The sequence below is a fragment of the Helicoverpa zea genome, chromosome 1, assembly GCF_022581195.2.
Source record: "Helicoverpa zea isolate HzStark_Cry1AcR chromosome 1, ilHelZeax1.1, whole genome shotgun sequence".
NCBI classification, from domain to species: Eukaryota; Metazoa; Arthropoda; class Insecta; order Lepidoptera; family Noctuidae; genus Helicoverpa; species Helicoverpa zea.
This window is the reverse complement of record NC_061452.1, coordinates 10,139,337-10,162,683: the sequence shown is the minus strand read 5'-3', so window position 1 is coordinate 10,162,683 and position 23,347 is coordinate 10,139,337. Positions and strand designations below refer to the sequence as shown.

Sequence of the window (23,347 nt, the reverse complement as noted above, 5' to 3'; positions counted from 1 at the left end):
GCGAGCGTAGCGAGCGCGAATTTTTTAAATTGTTTGTTTAAGGACTATCAAATTAAACTCGGAATTAAGCACAAATAAAAAGAATTCGTGACTGGATCGAGAGCCAGTGGTTTTTGTTACTTTGGTGCCAACTTTTTGTTAAATTGAGGACTCAAAAAGTAAACGCAGAATGAATTAGAAGTAAAGAAAAAATGCACATTTTTTTTCTTGGACCAGATTTATATTTTTTAATAATATTTTTTTTTTATATTAGTGTGGGTTGTAGCGCGAGGCCCCCCCAAGCGCGAGGCCCTGTGCGATGGCACAGTTCGCACACCCCTAGGGCCGCCACTGACTTCATTATATAGTCATAATACATACAGGGTGTATCATACCTAATCACATTAAATTAATTATGTTGATTAACACAAAGAAAAAATAAAATACATTAAAAAAAATCAATGTAAATAGAATAAAAATGTGCTTGTAAATTGTTGAGTGATGAGTTGACAGTCAAATATTATGTGAATGTTGTTGAAGACATACTAGTACAGAGGAAACAATTTTTGTTTGTTTGTACCCTACAGGGTCCGAAACGACTGAACCGATTTGAAAAATCCTTTCATTGTTTGGCACGCTTCATTATCTTTGAGTAACATAGGTTATATTTGATTTGGGTACAGGCAGTAGTTCCCACGGGACGCGAGTGAAACCGCAGGAGAACAGCTTGTTTGTAGAAAGTACATGTTGTGTACTTTCTACAAACCTTTGTAGTTTTGTCTCTGAAATAGAAATAAAAAGTCTTCAGGTATCGCCCAACTTTCTTGAAAATTGCTGACTGTGTTAGGATGTTCCTCGGTAAGTTATTGTGAACCTTAGGGTCCGTTCAGACAGACCGGCTCGGAGACGAGAGCAACATGATTCTTAGGCCGACAGGCTCCGAACGGGTACTTGCCGTCTTGCAGACGTTTGGCACCGATTGCATCTCACGCAGCCGATCGGAGCCGATTCCGGTCTGTGTGGAAAAAAAAATGCCGATGCTCTCCGAGCCGCTCTGTCTGAAAGGACCCTTAGGATGAACGAACCCTTAGGATGAACGGACCCTTAGGATGAACGGTTACTATAGGCGCAGTTAAAGCTGCATTGATACTCATTAAATCATTCCCTATCGTCTCTGTTACCTTCCTATTCTCGAACAATTTGTTTACAGCGTCCGTATTCTAAACTAGTCGATCACTAAAAGTTAGGTAAATATGAGTAGGTAGTAGGTAAATATTGAGATTTACGGTGGCCATTAATTACTTCCAGTTTTCTTCTCTCAATTCTTTACGACGATAATACTGTAACTATCACGGAACAACAGAAAAGCGAATCACTTATTTAACGTCAAATTCTACTGCATTTTAAGATTATGACTTTATCCAACAAAACAAGGTATAAGTCAACAATATATTTATTTGACAAACATTTGGAAAACAATATATTTATCATAATTTATTAGTATCAAAAATGGAATGTTAATAAAAATAGTTGCAATATTTAAGGATAATCTCCAAAAATCAGATTAACCATGAATAGAGATTTTATAAACAGATGGATTAGTTATCTACCTTACGATATTATGCTATTAACTAAGTTTCTGAAAAAGTAGTAAGTACATACTGTATATTTTACCAATATTATTCATTTTGCATTGTGCAATGTTCTATCTATACTATATACTTAAAATATCCGCTACTTATCCGCGGTTTCACCTTCGTCCCGTGAGTTCCACGTTCTTCCCGTACCGGGATAAAATATAGCCTTAGTTACACGTGGATTGACTCGTAACTTCCCAAAAGTGTTTGATATTTTTTCCAAGTTTCCATATCGGATTAGTCGTTTTCGAGCCTTAAGGGTAAAAACAAACGAAAGAAAATCCCTTTTATTATATTAAGTAGGTACAGATATAGGTAACTTTCCCAGTCTTCTCAGTAAACCGACTTTATTTTTCTATAAATCTCTTCCACATACTGATTCTTTCTCAAGATATTGCGTTTCTCATCATTAAACTTTGAGCTCAGTGCTGAATCAACTTGGTCAAGCTTAATCTCTACACTATACACATATATAACAAAGCCCCATTTCATATATGAATTTCTTATGTTGATATGGACGTAAGACACCATTTTAGTTTTATATATAAAAATATATATCATTCTTCACGAGAAAAGCTGTCCAAACGTGAATTTCATCGTATTTTTCTACTTAATTTAGATATAGGGATCAACATATAGGTACTGTTAAATTTTGTTTTCTACCAAAGTCAACTCGAGAGAGTATCGAATGCCGCAAAATATACGGTAGGTACCTAATATTTTCGTATTCATATACTTAGGTGAATCATTTTCATATAGGTACTTAAAACGATACTGTATATCTCAAAAGTAATTAAAAGTGACTACATAGTCACGCCAACATCTCATAACATCCTAGTCGATTACCTTTTCTTTGTCTTCTTCAAACTTGGAGACGATTGCTATGATGCTCGGGTCCTTTGTCGCGTCATCGGCGTCTGGGTGAGATATTAAAATGTCATCAACGGTGGGTGGTCTCGTGTTTTCATGATCTGACTTGTCAGAAGAGTGCGTGGCCCCCCACTCCTTCAGATACTTGACTATGTCGGGGTGCCTGAATGTTTCCGCCTCGTCCAGTGGGCGCTTGCCCCAGCGGTCGCGAGGGTCGTGCGGGACTCCACACTGAACAAGGAGAAATACTACGCAGGGGAGGTGGCCCTCCGCTGCAGCCAGATGTAGCGCGGTACGACCTTCGTAATCCGCCAGAGTCATGTCCATGCCTGAGAGGTGGTGCCTGAAACGCGATAAGATTTTACATACTTATGGACAGTCCTGGTGCTGGAAAAAGATGTATGTATAAAACTACTACTTTTCTTTAATACAGGTGGTTTGATGTTGAATACCTCCTCAGTGCGCTAATATCACCACTCGCAGCAGAGAACAAGAGATTGACGATGTTGAGGCCAATAGACTCGAACTTGTACCGACGAGGATCTTTCTTGTGGCTCGCGTAACGAATGTTGTCGTACTTGTGGAAATTGAACCTCTTGATCAAGTCCTGAAGAAGAGTGTGCGTTTTTATCAGAATTATGCCGAGAGTTTAAGCGTGAGAATTACCTAACTAAATTGATCTATAACTTACATCACAGAATTGCAAGCCTCGGCAGCTGTTTCCTAGAGGATCCAGCGGTGGGGACCATGTGCAGATGCCCATAACATTAGGAACCACTATAATCATAGCTCCAGACACTCCAGACTTCGCTGGAAGTCCTACTTTGAACGCGAATTCTCCTGAATAATCGTACATGCCACAGCTATGCATAAGAGATAGCACGTTGCGTACGGTGCTGTTCCGAAGAACTTTTTCATCAGTGATAGGGCAGATACCTCCATTTGCTAAGGTGGAAGACACAATTGCCATAATGTCGCAGTTGGCTTCCAACGAGCAACACTGTAATTAGGAAAATACACATTAATTAAATTCTTTGGTAGAAGGCACATGCATTTATTTTGAAAGAATTGCAAATGGTACACACTTGGAAATAGAAGTCCATACATTCTCGGAAATTAGCTTTTTCTGGGAAACATTTATGTTCTCTCATGTAGAAGCCAAGCGCATAGTTTCTGTCAGCAGCTTCGCGTTCAGACAAAAATACTGCATTGTTAAAGCCCAGGGGTTCGTTGCCAGCCAGTCGGCTAAAGAATGATATGACATGATCAAACTTTTCAGCGGAGGACATCTCGGGCCTGTCCAAGGTCTTCAGTAATGAGCACACTATAATTGCTCCTGCATTGATCATTGGGTTGTGCGGCTTCACTGTAATTTTTTTTATATATTAGTTTATACGTATTGTTATGATATAAACGCTTTTGCAAATAAACTTTTTCACATACGAATAGTTGTCACTATCCGCATAACTGGGGCCCGATTCTAATAATAATTTCAAAATTGAATAGAAATTGAATCGCAATAGCAGTTTTAACCATATCGGGCATTCTGCTACTAATAAAAGACCAATCGTATTCCAATGACATTCGATTGGTTTGCGATTGGTCTGCTATTTTGGTGATTTTGGTCTATACGGTAGTTTGCTCTACAATCATATTGCAATCGTAAAAATGACAGAAAAAGATAATAACTTTTATTTCAAAGAAAAAATTGCTAAATTGAATAGATTGGATCTCAGTCGGATGTGAATCGTATGTCGCTTAAGTAAAATAGCGGAATCGTGCCCCTGGAAAGTTCTCATTAATACAAATAATATAAGCCCTAATACGAGGTATTTTACATATATATTCAGTTGTCGAGTTCCGTTCGAGACCTTCTCTGGTCTCCATCATCAGGTCAGCTCCAAATCTTCACTGTTGAATAGGTAGTGATATCAGGCATACACCTGAGTGTCAAGGTTTTACCCTATTATGCCTACATCTTTCGAAGGTTGCCCTCGATTTCTCAGGGTTTCCATCATCAGATCCTGACCTGATGATGGAAGGAAGTATACCCTATCAAACAAAATTGATTAATAAATTGCGGAGTAATCGCGTAACAAACATACAAAAAATATGGTCGTATTGAGAACCTCCGCTTTTTGAGAACTTCGGTTTTAAGGTCTTTATGTTTCAGAATGTTTTAATAACTGGAGTATGTCACTGAAGCATCAAAAGGGTTAGCCAAGCATGTAAAAGTGTGTTCTAAAATTGAATTTTGGAGAATTGCTAAATTTTGTCTAATCACCCGCGTCCCGGGAAACTTCTTCCCGTACCCGGAGACATGTGAGTGCAGGTTCAGCGCAGAGAGTGTAGCTATGTATGGCAGTTGTTGGTACGTACTGTTATAGTCTAGAACGAGTTCATTGAAGTTGCGGCCACTGGGCTCTGTGCCAACATATTTGTGTACCAGTTCGGCTCCCAGAGTCTCGAGAGCCATAGCGTATGTAAGCGGTTTGCTGCACGATTGTAGAGTAAATGGAACGTTCACGTCACCTAAATGGTAAGGGGCATTAAATATGTTTTTTTTTTTTACCACGAGGAAAAAAATAAATATAATATTTTATATAGAAATTTATCGAAATCTCACCGATGGAAAATCGTTGTCCATCGATAGTGCAAACGCTCACTCCCCAGCTCTCTACGCTGGCCCTAGCCAGCTGCGGTATGTAACTAGGTATTTTTCCATTGTAGTTACTTTTAGCACCCCAAAACATTTCTTCTATGTCTTTTATAAAGTCTTGGAAGTCTGGAATTACAAAGTGACTGCGGAAAGCCTTCGTTATCAGAACGATGTTAGGCTTAATTACTTCATTAAAAGTTTCCCTGTCTAGTTTTAGTGTTTCCGGGGTACCTTCGAAATTGGAATCTCTGTGCACTATGTATAAATTTTGCATAATATCTTTGACACGAGCGTCATTTTTTCTAATGCCGGTTGTCCTCAGAGCCTGTAGATGGGTAAATCGTTTTGATAATGTTTTTAATTTCATGTGGAAAAGAGAACATAGCTTGTAGGTACTTACGGCCAAAAATTTTCCGATTGGCAGAAGTCCTGTTACTTCATTTTTGAACATGTCAAATAGGACATCGGCGGCGTTTTTGTGAGAACCTTGCTGAAGTCTGTCGGTTAACAGAAAGCTGATTAGTTATCATACATATTTTATTGTTTAATTTACACTCAGCTCCATGAAATATGGTTTAAAAATAAATAAGTAGGTAGATATCAGCCCAGATTTTTATTGATAGTCATTAATCCTCTGTGCCCGATAGAGTTAGACATTATAAATAATGCCTGGGCTTTACCCACTCGGTCCATAACATATAGATTAATGTGAGCAATTGACACTGTCTGTATTGATCCAAAGACATTACTTTTACTTACAGAAGGTCCATAGACTGTACTGCATAGAAGTTGGATGCAGAATTGCGCCATTTCTGAAAGGAAATTATGCTGAATTTATTTAGTTATTTGATTACTACTAGGGCATGCAATTTCGGTAAAACAAAAATTACCGGTAAAAATTCGGTAATAAAAATATTTTTACCGGTAAACCGGTAAAACGGTAATTTTTGTAATTTTTTTAAAACGTGATATTATAACAATAAGATTGGGTAGTCTTAAAGCAAAAACTAAATAAATATGCAAAGTATAAGGTGGTAAACGTTTTTTGTGTCGTGGGCCGTAACAAAAAACATGTCAGTAACATCCGTACGCGATGTCGCCGACAAAATGCAAGAAAAACGGCTGCGATGGTACGGACATGTAAAAAGGAGTGACACCTGAGGACATCGGCAGTGTGAATGTGATACTCAATCTCAATATACCCGGTCAAAGGCGCAAAGGCAGGCCGAAACCGTGGTGGTTGTGTGTCGTAATGAATGACATGAAAATCTGCGAACTCGAAGAGGAAGATGTCTATTCAGGAGGATAGAGCGAAGTTGGAGAAGGAAGATACGGAAAGCCGACCCCGTCACAAGACGGGATAAACGCTAAGAATTACCGTAAAAAATATATTTTTCATTGAAGGGAAAGCCCTTTTTTATGGTAAATCATCAAATGACAGACTCTTTCTGTCTAAAACCCATGTTTTTTAGTAGGTGTTTTATGGACCAGGGTAGCGGTAACTCTTTCGAACAATCCCGCGGCCCCGGCAGGCCTTGGCCCTGCTGGGCCCCACTGGGTTTGCTGACATCTCCCTGAGGAGCCTGTGGAACAACGCGCGCCGCTGACACGGGTCTGTTGTCTATGCAGACGGTGGAACGATGAGCCACCCGAACTCACCGCCCACAGACCGACGCCTACGGTGGCCGGGAGTCGTCTCTCGACCCTTGGCGCCCGTGGTGTCTTCCTGGTCCACTACAGCGGCTGGGATGAGAGGTGCTACTCGCAGTCGCTCCGCCGTCTCCTTCTCGAGCATGACTGCTTCGCAGAAGGGGCGACGGCTTCCCATTCCCTCTAGCTCCGGACCATGGCTTGAACCAGGGAAGGACGCGAAAGGTCGCCGCTGCCTATTGCCTCGACGACAACACCGCGGTACCCTTCCCAGGCAGTGCACACCTGGACTGTGTGCTCTACCGTGTCCTCAGAGCTGTCCACATGGTGGTGAAGTAAAAGCCCTTGCTCAGTTAGGTCATAGAGTAGGTAAAATAAGCAATAAGCATTTGTACCTTGTATGAGCTGACAGCTATGAGGAAAAACAGAATAACCGAATGAATACAATTTGTTTAGATTTTATAAATTAAGATGAGAAAGAAGATTTGTATCTAACCTAGAGATAGTTAAGGACACACAAGTTTACTTTTCTAAAAAACAGCAACTATAACACTCTTACAATACGTAATGTATGCAACATTACATTATATTCAGGCTACATAACCAAGATTTGACGTTAAATGGACAATTGCTATATTTTATCAGAAAAACGTAAAAACCGGTAAATTACCGGTTTCATATTATTTTTACCGGTAATTTAAAACTCGCAAAAATGGGCGATTTACCGGTAAAATCGAAACCGGTTAACCGGTATTGCATGCCCTAATTACTACATAGTTGGGTCTCACTTGGCTGTACGGCTTGCAGATGCACAGGGAGAAAATAATATATTCAACTGTTATATTATAGTTCGGCCATTCAGAGAATGCGTTCCTGACACGTCGCGATTGAACTGACGACGTAACTACATTCATTGATTATTGATATAATAATGTTGTTTTAATGCTCCTCAATTGTTAAAACGGTAAACAACCAGCAAAAATATTTTTATCGTAACTGCAACGCCATTGCAAAGTTACGTCGTCAGTTCAATCGCGACGTGTCAGGAACGCATTCTCTGAATGGCCGAACTATAATATAAATATGAAGGTTTTGCACGTGATGATTTGATGGTTAATGAGGAGAGCTACACTGCTGGACAACAAAGACATCCCCCAAGATTCGTCACTTTGCTCGATTTTCAGCCGCATGCATTACCTTCCGGCTACCTCGGCCAGGTCGTCCATCTAGTCAGGGGTCTGCCCAAACTGCGTTTCTTTATTATTAAAGTATCTTAAAAACTGGCTCTATTAAATTATAAGGATAACCCCTACGTAATATTGGTATAATTACCTATATAGCAAAATCTTATCACCAAGTCTCGCATGTGATTTTATTACGAATATCGCTTGCTACTCATATCAGACGTAGGTAGATATCTTTTAAACCTACGAACAATTACAATTAATTGCAACCAAGGTGGACTTTGATAGTAGCGCAGATAGTACTTACTAATACTACTACAGTATTGATAGTCTGGATAACAGGTTCAATTCATAGTTAAGAAATGTTTGGTATTTTGCTTTAAGTTTTATCATTTTTCGGGTAGCAACATCTCTACCAAAAGGTTCTGTATACAAAGCATTAGGAACTCGGGGAGATTTCTACTAAAAAACATGTTATTCTAAAAATATGTTTATTGTCTTTTAACGAAAGTGACTTCGACAGGCCCGTCGTTCCTGAAGACGGCATCGGCGATCATGCGTATATCTGAGGGTCGCGTGACCGGCTGCAGCTCGAACTCTCTCAAAACCTCAGCTACGGCTATTTTCATCTCCATCATCGCGAACTTTTGACCTGAAATATTAAGTTTTGTTTTGTACGAGGTGTTTCACGCGGTTATGGCCGCATCCCGTAGAAAATACTTCCCGTACCCAGATAATACATGTATGTACCTATAGCTTATGTCACCGGGAATAGTGTAGCTTTAGCATAATTCAGAAATTTCGAAGCATTTAGGGTACAAAGAAATATCATCTCATCATTTGCCTATCCTTCTCCCAACTGTGTTGGGGTCGGCTTCCAATCTTACCGGATGCAGCCGAATACCAATATTTATTATATAAAGTAGGTGCCTACAGATATAGATAATTGTTCTTTGTAGGTAGTAACCTACCAATAGTGCAGACTGATAATTATTGGAACGGTATTTGGAGTAATCAGGTGTTAAGCAGCCCGATAAATGCATAAAAAAGAACATCTCGATATGAAAACTGATAACCCGATTTGTCGTGTGCGTAATAGTTGTAGATTATCATATGAAATGTTACAATTGTTTTACTTAGAATATTCGTTTCATACTTGTTCATAGAACATTGATTCCTTCCTTTTACTTTTCCATCAACTCATAAGTTAAGGGTGAAAGGGTGCAGTACTTCTAGAGAAGATAGCTTTATCCCAACCACTCTACTACCACCAGGTGAGGTCAAGAGCGTGTCAAAAAGCACCATAATTTACCTATACAATTTCTAGGTCCAGCACTGAACGGTATGTAAGCATAAGGATGTCTCCCCACGCTGTTTTCTGGCAGGAACCTATCAGGGTCGAAGGATGTTGGGTTCTTGAACAGATCTGCGCGACGATGAAGGTCGTAAATTTGGATGTGGCAGAATGTTCCCGCCGGGATTTTGTAATTACCTAAAATATTCGTTAAATGTTAAGTATAGGTACTACCTGAAATAGGACTCACAGGTGTTCATTTTAAATTACAGTAGTAGGTAGCCCACTAATTTGTTTAATCACGTATTAACGCGTTTTGGTCATTAATGGGCCGATTAGATAATACATATTGATTTATCAAGCAAATTATCTATTAATTTCATCGTAAGTATGTACTTTGTTACAAAGGACATGAACTCTGATTTTAGCATGAAACAATGATTGTACTATGATAGGTACTGAAATAAAACTGGCCAAACGCAAGTCAGACGTGCGCAATGCGTATGAAGAGATCTATAAAATACAAACAGGAAAAAAAAAATAGTAACGGCCTTGACATCTGAAAATGAAAATGATTAATAAATAATACAAATCCTTCTCACTTAGTGTGACAGTTTCATTTAAACTTCTGCTGATGAAATGTACCGGAGGGAAGAGCCTTAACGATTCTTTAATGCAGCGCTCTAAGTATTTCATCTTAGGCAAATCTTCCATCGTAATGGGACGTTTATCATCTCCCAAAATTTCCTTCAATTCTTCAAGAATTTTATCCTGTAAATATACAGGGTTACTGGTAAGTAGACCGCATCCTTTCAGGAGGTGATAGTATAGGTCAATACGGACAAATTTGACCCTGGGATACACTGGGCAAAAGTTAACCCGTTTCAAGATAATCGAATTTTAAGATCTTTTCTTTACAAGTCGTCTAGGTACACGTATACATTTTTATTACTAGTTAAAAGTCTCGTTTTTGCGGATTTTTGTGTGTTTTGTGGCTTTTTGGATAGCCATATAAATGTAGATGTTTTTTAAGTATTCTGCACAAAAAAATGAAAAGTAATATTTTTGAGAAAATATCTACTAAAAAAGTAATTTCTGTTCGCTATAATTTCCTCTGAGATTTGTACAGTTTTATGGTTTGTTATTATGAAATGATTCATCTTCTATCCAAAAACAAACAAAAATCCACAAAAATGAGACTTTTAACTAATAATGAAAAGTTATACGTGTACCTAGACGACTGATCTTGAAATTCGATTATCTTGAAACGGGTTAACTTTTGCCCAGTGTATCCCAGGGTCAAATTTGTCCGTATTGACCTATACTATCACCTCCTGAAAGGATGCGGTCTACTTACCAGTAACCCTGTATATTGAAGTTAGATGTAAGAAATATTGTTTTCCATCGTGAAGTCTGCAACATTTGCGGCAAATTACAAAAGCGCAATTGTAGGTGAAACAGTGACGTACAGTACGCTGCTAAATGTTCACAGGTACAGTAGTGTAGGTACTACTGTACCTGTGAACATTTAGTATTTTCTTTAGAATCTCAGTTCTCTCTATGAAACTCATTAAAAGTATGTAACCTATAAAGAAACCAACCTGTGCCTCCTTGTGGTTTGCTAACAGCATAAAACAATACGTCAATCCACCCGCTGTAGTATCATGACCCTGCAGACAAAATATAAGTAGTAACTACTCGTATTTGTTTATCTTAAATGATTGCTTAACAATCAATGAACCATGTAAATTATTCGAGATACATTTATCGGTCATCGACACTACTACTACTACGAACCTCAAACATGAATGTGTCTACTTCTTCTTGCACGCCAGTATCACTGATATGTCCTTCCTTTCTAGCAGATATTAGCACGTCCAACATGGCCGTCTTCTTCTTACTCTTGTACACGTAAGTATCATCATCGTCATTTTCATCAGGTATTTTGATTCCGTGTTTTTCAATGTATGCGCTCCTTTCGTCAATCACTTTCTTTGTGAAACTGTGTACTGTTTTGAGATAACCGTCCTGTTTTTTGCTCAACGACGATAGATTGAATATGAAGTCAAAAAAGTAATATACTTTAATAAATCTTTGGTAAAATATGTATCCTAAGTTGTGTATAGCTTCTTTGTAAGCACTTGCAGCAGTTTTGTCGTATTCGGTTAAGTTTGTCCCCATGGCGGTCTCTAAAATCAGAATAAAAAAATAAGTATAAATCCCATACAAAGAAAATTGTAGATACCATATAATTTTTTTGAGTGAATGAATGGCAAGGTATCATGAGCTCTTTGACCATTTTGCCTCTATTTCTACGAATATTACATGAAAGTATTAATAGAAAGAAATCGATAATTTCATCAGGATCTAAAGATTATGATTATTATCTACATAATTAACAAATTAATACTGTTGCATAGGCACCTGTATTGTCCATGTTGTCAATTATCATATCATGTTAAATAGCAACAATGATAGCTCTATCAAGAGCGATTGATCTAGACGTCTGAGGGTGAGGCATAACTTTTTAGAAAAAGTGTATGACCACGCAAAACTTCATCATCTACAATGAAAGCTTATGTTTCTTGCTACCTACCTCAAGTTTTTTTTAAAACTGCATGCAGTTAGGTAGGTACTTACCGCAAATAGAGTTGAGAGTAAATTCTGATATAACTGGTACTACGTCTATCGGTCGACCTGAAACCTCTTTAAGGTTTTCCACAAATCTTTGAGTATTTTCACTGATTACTTCACAAAACTGTTTCAGAATGTTGAAGTGAAATGTGGGCGTAAGAATCTTCCTTCTTTGCTGCCATTTTTGACCTTAAAATACAAAATTAAATATAAATGTATTGAACACGAAACCAATTACGGAAATGTAACCATTTCGAAATGTATAGCAAGAAGTTTTGAACGCAAAATATCGTGAGATTTTCCAAATGCTTAATGTAAGAGACCCCAAGTTAATTCACTTTGATATAAAATAAATATGCTATAATTTTCTGATCTCTGTACCTTTACTAAGAAGAAGCCCATCCCCAAGCCAGGGTTTCAGAAACCGGTAGACTTGACTTTTTTCATTATACTTCATACTTGACACGATAGTCTGCAAATATGAAGTAGTATGTAGATAAGTTATTACGACATTTAATATCACTTTGTAATACCCATATTTAATTGTACTTACCTCAATATCTTCAGGATTATAAATAGATACAGCGGCTACAGGGTACATCCAAAGTCTATATATTCCTGAATTCTCTTGAGCTAATTTTCTCGCCAGTTTCATAACTTCCACTAAAAGCAATTTAAGCAACGACATGACAACAAGACACTCCATGAATATCGTTTTAACTTATCATAAGCAGGTACATGATACTACAAAGAAGTACTTTAATACTTAGTAACTATCTTGCGAAACGAGAGCAAAATCTCAAATATTACAAGTCTGCTCGTAATAACAGTGAAATTAGTAATACGAATAAAATCGAACTGGCAATCTTAAGCAACTCTCTAAAGCCGGTAGATTACGCCAGTTCTCTTAAAGTTGAAACAGTTTTCAGACTTCAATTTCACTCTTTCAAAAGGTCTAAAGCTATTGTAACGGAAAAAAAAATAGTTTTGTACCTGACGACAACATAACAGCGGGACCATTTCCTAAAATAAAAGAGTCTTCTGGTCCGGGCAGTTTTCTAATTAACCGTGCTCTTTCATTGTAGTTCAACAACAGGTGTAACAAACACAGGAATCCCACGAAAAATAATAAAAACCAGAACATCTTTACAAACGTCTACGCCCTTCGCCGCTATAATGAAAACTGAAGTTATTATTATCTTTTATTTATATAAATATATTGTTTCAGTAATCACTTGATAAGCTATATTTTTTTTACGTTTAATAATGCTGCTTTATCACGGATTTCAGTATTTGTACCGGTAGCACTTCATAGAGGTAAGAACAACGTTCCTGTATTTTATCCTCAATTTCTTGTCTGCATAAATTACGTAAGAATGTAGTCTGACTCCTCTAGATCAAAACCTTATTTTTGTTTTTTCTGTGACCAGCAATAGCTGTATAATACTACCCTACCCATACAAGTGGACATTTTCATCAATACGAATATAATAAGCTGAAACACGAGGCACCTGCCATACACCGTTAAGGAGTTCCCTGAACTATATTTCGTCTTTATCATCGAAGCCGTAATTGTCAAAACCATGTCAAAATCAATCTTGATTTCGACACCAGGAGGAAACAAAGATGCGTTACCAGCCTCTAACTTTTTATTTTAATAGATTATTAGATGACAAAAATATTACTACAATAATAAATCGCAGGTGTGACCTCAGCTTTATTCTAAACTACTTAAAACTAGAAAGTAAATTAATCCGCAATCTTATCTCGGTAGACAGACGTTATTGCGGTATGCCTACTCTTATCATAAGGACTAGGTCCTTAATCATTCAATCACCAATAGTAATAAGATTTGATAGAGTAATAATATTTGTGGACACACGGACTTTGGCCACCTACTGAGTAGGCACCTATTTACTACTTTTCCTCCTTTTTATTTGGATAAGTAGTTTAGGTAACGAATTTTACCGGCACGAATGTCGCTGATTGGCGGTGGGCGAACGTGCCACATACTAGGGTAACAGAAGGTCTACCAGCCCATATCCAGTGAGTTAGTGCGCTATTTAGAAAACACTAAACCGTTCTTTCTTTATACGTGGAGAAGAAGGCGAGAGTACCAGGAGTCCATTTTGGCAACTGGCTGACACTGGCTGACATCGATCGCGGCAATTGAATCCGTAAAAAGTAACGTAAATAAGACATATAGCTAATTAATAACAAAATTAATAACTAAGATGCTAAAATCAAAAATTTAATAATAACAAATTATTGTTAAAAGGATATTTCAATAAACTTCTTGTGTTTCAAAAAATATAAATATTACAAACGAGTATTAACTATAGGAATAAGTACAACGTAAAAAAAAACTTCTCGCGTGAGAGGCTGAGAAGTGTGTTCCAAAGTTGTATAAAAATTACTTAACAATAAGCTGCGAAACCTAAAAATGATCTACCACATCAATTAAAATAACGATATGGACAATTATTAAAAAAATTGGCACTGTGCTTCTCAAATCACAAGTCGTGATGGCTTGTGGATAAAGCACCAAACTCTCAACTATGCGTAGTTTTTAAGTATCTTGGAGACCAAAGGCTGATTAAAATGTGAAGGAAAACATGTTGAGGAAACCCAGCTATGAAGTCACCGACCCTCATTGAGCAAGCGTGGTGATTAACAATCCTTCTCCATGTGAAAGGAGACCTGTACCTAGAAGTGAGTTGATAAAAAGGCTGATGATGATGATGCTTTACAAAATCGAAAGTCTGGTTTAGTTACTTCAGACTTCAAATTCAAATTAAAACTACATTCATCAAAAAATGTTCACGTCCCTATTCGAAATGTTTGGCTTGGTGCATTAATTAACCTTAACGTAGATAGGTACATACCTGTTTGTTCTGAACGTCGATTCGGTGACTCCGAGTGCTGGTAGAAGGTTCATTCAACTCCGGAACTTCCTGAAAACTTATCTTAGTCGGTAAATAGAACCAGTAAGATACAGGATACACATTTTTAAATCACTGTGTATTCAACGTAACTCAGACACATACCTTTTTGTTCTGATTTTCCATTTTTCGCTGAATAATTTAAGAGAGTAAAAGAAAAGGGGAGAATAATGTATATATTATTCTTTTCTTTTGTTTTATAAAGTGACACATATAAAAACCAAGAATTTTGGATGGGTGACTCACCGCCGCCGCGTTGGAATCCAATGTGCAGTTGACAGCTGCCAATTTTTAGCAATTTTTAGATGATACCATTTTATAAAATTTACCAAGAGAATAGGCATGATGACAAATTTTTAAATTCCTTTGTATGATGTAGGTATACGTCTATTTTATATGAAAAATTATTAATTTTAAGAAAATGCGAAGTTTTTTTATCAAATAATTGCATTTTTCTCTGTCCACTTTGAATCCGGCGCGAAAACGCTTGTCAGTGTCATGTCGTCACTTGTGACGTCACGATTGAAATTACAAGACGCAAGTAAACAACGCTCGTGCAATAATTAAGTTTTTTGTGTTATTAAATATGAATTCGAAAGGGCATAGGTGTTGTGGGGTCCCCCAGCGTAAGAACACATCCAAAACAACTCCTGATAAGTTATTTGTGTACGTTCCTCACAATAAAAAAATACGAAACAAGTGGCTTAAACTTGCAAGGCGAGATTCAAAAGCAATATTGCCCAGGGTACAACTTTATTTTTGTGAAGATCACTTTGATGTAAGTTATTACATAGTTCTCTAGATTCTAGCATAGTTTATAATGTAAATAACTATTTCGAAGTTAGGTTTCATCTCTCATTGTTTTTTAATTAAACTAGTATACTTACATAGAAGTTTTAACATTTCTAAATTCAGCTGAACAAAAATCTTTATTTGATGCCAAAAACTTTCCCAGATTTATGATATCAATTCTAGGCAAATTAGCGCTGTTTGCCTTGATAAATCCGGGCTCCATAACTCGTGTTATAAACAATTAATTAATTAAAAACAAAGATCGCAATGGAAGTTCACATAACGAAATGTGACGCTCGCGCGCTTTCGCGCGAGTTGTTTTGAGAGATGACGTCACGAGCTCTGATTGGTGTTCAAGATATCATGGCGGATTGCCTTATTTCGTAATTTTATTTTATAAAAATACATATTAATCACATTATTAATAAAGAAAACAATGCGCGTTTTATATTCCAAGCTTCAAGTTTAATTTAATAAATATATTATTTTAATGATTTTTGATTACTGTCATCATGCCTATTGTCATTTTCTTCTCTAGGGCCATTCCTTCATAAATATACATTTATATCTGTTTCTCCGTGGTTTCACCTGCGTACCAGGGAAACCTTCGCGTACCCGGACAAAACATAGTCACTCAAAAGATAGTTAGTCAGGTATTGCCTGGCTTTCCCCCAGTAATAGAAAATTTCTAATCGGATTAGTAGTTTCTGTAAAAAAATCCTATTTATCAGTTCAAGTTTCTAAGTACAAGTACCTAAGTACCTATTTAGATTATGCAATAAATTATAACGATACAATAAAATTGTATATTTATCTGTTTTTTATTTCCGACATCAGGAATTCTTTTTCATTCTCATAAAAATAAAGGGAAGTAATGGATATATGCATTCCAGTCATAAAATATTCGAGTTTTTGTAGATTTAGGGGATTTTGAATAAAACCTATTTCTGTTAATTATGGGTGATTTAATTTCTACGTCTGATACTCTGATACTCATTTCTACGTCTGATACTCATTGACAGCAACTGTCAACTGCATCAAAAAAGATCAGACCACGGAGGACAAAATAACTAAGATCAGACGGTACCAGACGTGGAAATCCAATCACCCTTTAAGAGGTCCTTCATCAAGTTGTTTGTACATAGAAAATACGAATGCTTGAGAAATTAAAATAACCTAGATTACTTCACGAAAGGGTAGTTACAATTCACAAGTACAAAGCCCCTGAATTAACCAGGAAGGAAGAAGAAACAATGAAACCACTTGACTCCCAGTAGTTTTTTTGAAGTATTAGTATTTATTGGGGCGAGCCCGCAGGTTTCACCAACAGACCAAAAGGCTCACCCGCAGACCAGATTTAACGTAGGTGAGATTTTGCTTTATGATATTGGTAATAGCATTATTTCATAAACGTACGTACAGTCAACGTCAGGTAACAGTTTTGTAAAATCGTACTTACTATATTGAGTTAAGGTGCATGACAGTTACCACTGATGTGCGGTCTACCGTACATAGAATCAAAATCAACTTATTTTAGGTAGGCAATAATATTAGCGTGATAAAGAGATAATTGTTAATATTATATCTCTTAATTAGCCTAAAAGTTAGAAAATAATAGGTACTACTTACTTATCCAAGTTATGTTTTTGCTATACCTATTGGTACTGCATTATCAAACATAAAGGCAATATCTAAGCCTTACCTCTGTACTCTAAATTAATGTAAGAAAGAGGAAACACTTTCTTGTTTGTACCCATAAAGGTTCTGAAACAACTGAGCCGATTTCACTGTTGAGAAGCTATGCTATCACAGCACTGCTAATAGGATTTCCTATATAATATAGGTTACGTAATTCACTGAAAAGAGCTTTAATTTCTGTAGAAGTAATTATTTTTCTTTATAAAAACAAAGTAACCTTATTTTGTTAAACGTATATTATATTCAGCTTATATAATTTAGTACATTTGTGATAAAATTCTATAAATCTACTTAACTCTTCTACCCATCCATAAACTATTCCATATATAGCTATTTATTTGGTTGTTTCTACTTAGAAGGATTTTTTAACAAAATGTTTAAAGTATTACAAAACTAAAATTATATTTGTTATATACTTATAGAATATATTTTATCTACGGGCTTATAGAAGGATGTATAATGATATGTTTCAAATCAGGAACTGAACTACAGGATTCTTGAGCCTGCTCAACTTCTGCCTCCATAATTAATTTGGCTATTTCGAATTTCAGTGTAGCTTGTCGATGCAATTTCATTTTTTTTATCGTCCTTGCGTAGCCTAAGAAAATTAAGTCTGTTTCGTCCAAGTCGGCGATGTCTGCTCGGCTATTATTTTGGTCTCTTTTAGCGAAGTAACTGATAACCCTGTCCGCGTCTGATTCATGGCTCTGTGTGACGTAAGTATCATCGATCAATGGGTCAGGACTGGCGTGCATTCTTCGTGATTTGTTTATCGACCTGGAATTCTTTGAATGGGAGTTGGATCCCGCAAATTCTAGGTAGGGTTGTAAGAACTCCATCTGTGTACCCCATGGCCAGGTTTTATATCGTTCAACATGTCTATTGTTGGCTGAAATTGTCTCGTTTTGGGCTCTTAGGTACTTTCCGTAGGAGTCTCTCAAATTCTTCCATTTAGATTTAAGTGCATCACCTGTAAACAAAAAGAGAATTGTTCAGTAAAGTTAGCAAACAGCACAGAACAAAGTAGGTACCTACGGTCGTGAGCAGTAGGTACACAACATCGATAAAGTATACAATCGGTATCAGCGTTGCCAGACGGGACATCCCGCCAAAATCGGGAACAAGAGCACTCACATCTTTACCTAATATAAAATTATATTCAAAATCTCGAAACATCTGGTCTTATTATATTTGCCTCTATGTATTAAAAATGAAAGAGAGAATTTGTTTGTTTCGCTTTCAACCTAAAATGGCTGAACCGATTAAGGTGAAATTGATATGCGGCATGCGCAAACTGAGACTAAAATAGGTACTATTTGTATAGGTGCGGGACGTAGATCCCTCGAAATGCCGACGAGACTACGGGCGAAATCTACTAGGTCCTAACAAATATTAAAATTCTCGAAAAATTGCGAAAAGCATAAGTTGTATCAAAACATAATGCGTAGGTCAGTATTATCTGCTTACGTTTCTAGTAAAATAAAGTGAAATCTCACCTCCTCCAACATCTCTCAGTGCTTCTGCAATTTTGTCCCATATTTTGTCTTTGAGATGTTTATTTTTGTAATCATCGTGTGTCGTGTCATACAGGACGGGATAGCTTCGAATAGTTTCGATTAACCTCTCGGTTTTTTCCGCCATTTTGTGTCTCCGTTCGCGCGGTCTGACGCGAGGCCGCGAGCAACTGGCCGCCACCGCCACCGTGGCGCGCGTGCGCGAGGGGCGCGCGGTGGCGGGCAGAGGCAGAGATAACTGCAGCGGGCGCGGGGCACTCGTCTGACGCATACCTACTAATAGGTATGTAGATATGTCTCTTCGTTGTAATTGCGTCACAAGGTCCTTCGCACTTCTGAAATATTTAACTACAAAAAAAATGCGAGTTGGACTCGATCACCGAGGGTTCCCTGCGTAGGATTGTTATGAATAGTTCCTTGAATAGACCCATTGACCATGTTTTTTATGGAAACTTCATATTTTTGAATACTTCAAAATTGACACACCCATCCTTCAAATATTCTAAGAACACCTTCCTCAATAAAAATAATGTGCTATAGACAGGTTTCCGTTAAAGGAACCTTGGATTAATATATCTTTCCATCCTTCGTGGATTTACAACACCGTTTTATGGTTTACATACTTCGAAGACAAAGACCTGATTGATATGTTTTTATAATTAATTTAATTAACGACGATATGTACCAATAGTTTTGAGATTATTTAATGTTAATGCGGTCTATAAAGATATAACTGGCCAAATATAATATGTAGGTATGTTTGCCCAGTTATATCAAAATTCATGACCTACGACCATATCACAAGTCTGTATCATATTATACACCATATCACCTACCATATTATAAGTAGTCGTAGGTCATGAATTTTGATTCTGTTGAGTGCGTCAAAATGAGCGTCTTTTTGTACTGAATAATCGGCTTTATCGTTTTTTAGAGACCTATAAGAATACTGGCTACTAGCTTAACAAAATTCAATTTGAAAGGAACCGACGAGGATTTTACTTACATACAATATGAATGTAAAATGTATGCTAACTGTTGTTCGTCTTGATTGTCCTAACCTGTAGTCTGTCACTGTACTTATTAAGTAAATAAATGGCAAATAGACAAAGAGAAAGAAAATTAAACTTTTATTCAATATAAAAAAAAAACATTAAATTAATTAAAATACAACATCTTACACACTTAGGTACAAGTACCTAATGCTTTAGTAACAATCAGTTTTATTACTGCTAAAAGTTTAATGTAGCGACTTTGGAAACAAATCACTGAATTCAAAACCCCGACCCAAAAAAAGCACGCAATTATTATGACAAAAGGTTAAAAACGCTAAACCCTATAAAAAGCAAAATATAACTTTTAACACTACGTAAGTACCAACTAAAGCATGTCAGACTAAACTAAATTTTGTCGTGTCGGGGGACCGCTCTAATTTATTAGCTTAACGTTAGAAGTAATTATATACTACTACATTATATTTACTTCTTATAACTTTTTATATAATTTTGTTTAGATACGTGTTTTTTATACGACTGTTGTAATTAAGTAGGTATCATTTGATTAATGTAGTATTTTTAAAGGTAAAAAAGCGGTCCCCCGACACGTCAAAATTTAGTTTAGTCTGACATGCTTTAGTTGGTACTTACGTAGTGTTAAAAGTTATTTTGTGCTTTTTATAGGGTTTAGCGTTTTTAACCTTTTGTCATAATCATTGCGTGCTTTTTTTGGGTCGGGGTTTTTTTTTAATTTATAATTTAATTTTATTTCATGCTTTTTGAAGGAGCTCCTTAATTTTTCCTTCTTTCATTTAATTTCTTTTATTTTAAGATGTGGTCGCTATATGCGATCTCGGCCAAAGGAAGCTGTTTAACAATCCTCATTACAAAGTGACTCTGGGAGAATTGCACAGATTGAGAAACAATAAAGATTAACCTTTGGTCATTTTAGACTTTCAGCAAAAATACATATAAATCGGTTTATCCGTTTCATTCCGGCATTCCAGGGTTTCATCCGCCACATCCTATTTCCAGCATCAGGTTCTAGTCAATTAGAAAAATGAAGAGAACTAGTCAAGACAAATTCAACGAGCCCAAACTCGATGGGTTTACTAAAAGGCAGTTCAGGGCTACGTCTCCTATCTTCGTGTCCTAACAGCAGACCAGCTCAGTGGTTCCAGAAGACATTAGTGTTTCAAATTTCTGATCCCACATATGCTTGCAAGTAAACTGAGCGTGTAACATTCCTATCACACCTAACAAACGAGCTGATGACCTTGAAGACCTGAACTGATTTCCACCAAACATAGCTAAGAACACTCCCGAATGACATTCCTTTCAAACAAAAAAAGTCGCATTACAATCGGATCATCCGTTTGGGAGCTACGATGCCACATACACACACACACACACACACACACACACACAGACACGTCAAACTTATAACACCCCGTCGTTTTTGCGTCGGGGGTTAAAAAGATACTCCATCACTATGGCCGTTAACTTTCGAAGTAACACGCCCCGTTTTGATGACCAATATCTAGACACACGGCAGTGTGTCCGCCAAGTTCGAGCAAAAAAAAGCGACACACCGGCCGTGGGTTATATTACACGAACCATTTCGGGCCAAATTCTACCCCCCTATAACTCAAAATCTATTTTATTTACGCATATCAAATTTCTAGTATCTGTTGAGACCCCCTCACTTATCTAAAATACAAAATTTCATTAATATATCTTTTGTAGGTCTTGAGATATTGACGTCAGAAAATCGCTATTTTTACTATACACTCACTGACTGACTGACTGACTCACTCATCAAAAACCTAGACCACTTCCAATGGTCGTATTGACTTGAAATTTGGCATGGAGGTAGGTCTTTATGTCAAGGTAAAGGGAAAAATCTGAAAATGGCCAAGTGTGAGTCAGTTTCCAAATAATGAAGGTGTTTTATACCCGGTGTCCCCTAAGGAACTAAAACGAACTAAAGGACGATGGGCGTTTTGGTACCCTGTCCAACAGTGTTGAATCTAGTACCATTGCGTAGGTCTTGGCAAGGCAAAAAATGTTTACTATGACGACTAGTCCGAAATCCTTGTCCATTTCCCGTGACATCGACTAATAGAATGTGTAATGTTCATAAATCATCAACGTAGATGAAGTTCTTAAATCCAACTGTTTTGAATAAAAACTGGTAAAGTAAGAAAAAAACAGGAATTTGGCCTTTTTAGAATGTTTGCCTGCCGATTGATTTAAAAAAAGACTGTGCAAACCTTTGCAGTTCACGCAGAACCAGCTTATGTATTTGATGAAAGTCTTTCAGTATTTACAATCAATTGAGGTTAAAAAGTCAGGAGACGATGTTTATATAGTCCATATTACGACTCAATCTTGCTCCTCAAGAGGTGCTGAGATAATGGTGAATTTCTTCTTAAAAAAAGATGAATAGAAATGTTTTGAACTTTTGTCAAATCAGATGACGATTGTGTTTCCGTAGTATGACTCTATAGACTATTACAACCTTTAGATTATAATAGAGTGTATCAATCAATGTAAGATGTCTGTTAACTGAGTTTAAAATTATTACACTGACGACATAAATGCCTCTTAATGAATTTGCATATATGGATGACATATTTGTTTCTATGTCTATTCAATTTTTATCGTTCTTGGATCGGACAGCTAATTGAGGCAAGCTCCATAGTTTTTATTATTCTTCACGTAAATACCTTTCTAATGATATATAATACGTTGCTGTTGGAGCGGGTACCAAATCCCATACAAAGTGCCCATTGTCCTTTATCTATATTTATATAATATATCTTCGAATGGTCGTACCGATCTGAAATTCGTTACAAAGGTTTATATTTAGTCAAAGTAAAGTAAAAATCTGAAAACGGCCAAGTGTGAGTCACTTTCGAAAATAACGAATGTGTAACTTTGATCCACGAACATAATATATGATAACATGTCATGCCAGTCAGTTGGTAAATCTAGTCCATTTAGTTAATCTAGTTAATTTCTTTGTAAGAAGCATAGTGCATATTCAAAAATCTGAAAGATAGTATAAATGAGACATTTCCTTAACTAACTTAATCATAAGAAAAAAATAAAATAAACAACCTTACAAAAATAAATGAAATCCCACCCAAAACAAAAATGTGAAAGGTTGCCAAGTTCGATAATATGGGAATGCTTCGCCTATAAAAGAAGTGAGATCTGAATAAGTACCAAGTTCCATACAAATACCTCAGTTAAAAATAGTTACTTTTTAATGATGTTACTTGGCAAGTTTTAATAGAAAATATATATACTTGATTCATTGCGTTTAGTAGGTTTATAACAAGGTGTGTGAAAACTTGCCAAGAAGCATCATTAAAAAGTAACTATTTTTAACTGAGGTATTTGTATGGAACTTGGTACTTATTCAGATCTCACTTCTTTTATAGGCGAAGCATTCCCATATTATCGAACTTGGCAACCTTTCACATTTTTGTTT

The 23,347-nt window shown here is 36.7% G+C and overlaps 3 protein-coding genes across 5 annotated transcripts; all 3 read right to left on the bottom strand.

Annotated features, from left to right (window-relative positions):
• Positions 1-1,416: 1,416 nt before the first annotated feature.
• On the bottom strand, positions 1,417-15,093 carry LOC124631479 (glutaminase kidney isoform, mitochondrial-like). Of its 3 annotated transcripts, none has more exons than XM_047167026.1 (10): positions 14,955-15,093; positions 14,793-14,868; positions 5,905-5,957; positions 5,546-5,642; positions 5,113-5,470; positions 4,866-5,018; positions 3,572-3,852; positions 3,178-3,486; positions 2,939-3,093; positions 1,417-2,829 (listed from the first exon to the last, which is right to left on the bottom strand). In XM_047167026.1, the coding sequence occupies exons 3-10, from the start codon at positions 5,913-5,915 to the stop codon at positions 2,451-2,453; spliced, it is 1,743 nt and encodes a 580-aa protein (XP_047022982.1). In that variant the 5' UTR covers positions 5,916-5,957; positions 14,793-14,868; positions 14,955-15,093; the 3' UTR covers positions 1,417-2,450. The 3 variants fall into 3 exon arrangements, with proteins under 3 accessions (XP_047022982.1, XP_047022237.1, XP_047023720.1); XM_047166281.1 differs by having other exon boundaries at positions 14,793-14,861; XM_047167764.1 differs by having other exon boundaries at positions 2,752-2,829; positions 2,905-3,093; positions 14,793-14,861.
• LOC124634163 (cytochrome P450 4C1-like) lies at positions 8,454-13,099 on the bottom strand. Its single transcript, XM_047169969.1, has 9 exons — positions 12,901-13,099; positions 12,461-12,570; positions 12,289-12,379; positions 11,914-12,096; positions 11,071-11,462; positions 10,875-10,943; positions 9,876-10,044; positions 9,292-9,471; positions 8,454-8,631 (listed from the first exon to the last, which is right to left on the bottom strand). Exons 1-9 carry the CDS (start codon positions 13,049-13,051, stop codon positions 8,471-8,473), a joined length of 1,506 nt encoding a protein of 501 aa, XP_047025925.1. The 5' UTR covers positions 13,052-13,099; the 3' UTR covers positions 8,454-8,470.
• Positions 15,094-17,557: 2,464 nt separating the features above from the next.
• LOC124635796 (transcription factor Adf-1-like) lies at positions 17,558-19,102 on the bottom strand. Its single transcript, XM_047172038.1, has 2 exons — positions 18,836-19,102; positions 17,558-18,309 (listed from the first exon to the last, which is right to left on the bottom strand). The coding sequence occupies exons 1-2, from the start codon at positions 18,978-18,980 to the stop codon at positions 17,774-17,776; spliced, it is 681 nt and encodes a 226-aa protein (XP_047027994.1). The 5' UTR covers positions 18,981-19,102; the 3' UTR covers positions 17,558-17,773.
• Positions 19,103-23,347: the final 4,245 nt, after the last annotated feature.

Coding starts and splice junctions, on each gene's coding strand:
- LOC124631479 (XM_047166281.1), bottom strand. CDS start 14,975: ATGGAAAATCAGAACAAAAAG. Junction 5,643..5,904: donor GTACAGTCTATGGACCTTCT/GTAAGTAAAAGT, acceptor GTTAACCGACAG/ACTTCAGCAAGGTTCTCACA. Junction 3,487..3,571: donor GTATGGACTTCTATTTCCAA/GTGTGTACCATT, acceptor TCCTAATTACAG/TGTTGCTCGTTGGAAGCCAA.
- LOC124634163 (XM_047169969.1), bottom strand. CDS start 13,051: ATGTTCTGGTTTTTATTATTTTTCGTGGGATTCCTGTGTTTGTTACAC. Junction 11,463..11,913: donor TACTCTCAACTCTATTTGCG/GTAAGTACCTAC, acceptor TTCTGATTTTAG/AGACCGCCATGGGGACAAAC. Junction 9,472..9,875: donor AAATGAAACTGTCACACTAA/GTGAGAAGGATT, acceptor CGAATATTTTAG/GTAATTACAAAATCCCGGCG.
- LOC124635796 (XM_047172038.1), bottom strand. CDS start 18,980: ATGGCGGAAAAAACCGAGAGGTTAATCGAAACTATTCGAAGCTATCCC. Junction 18,310..18,835: donor ACTGAGAGATGTTGGAGGAG/GTGAGATTTCAC, acceptor TTTTGTTTACAG/GTGATGCACTTAAATCTAAA.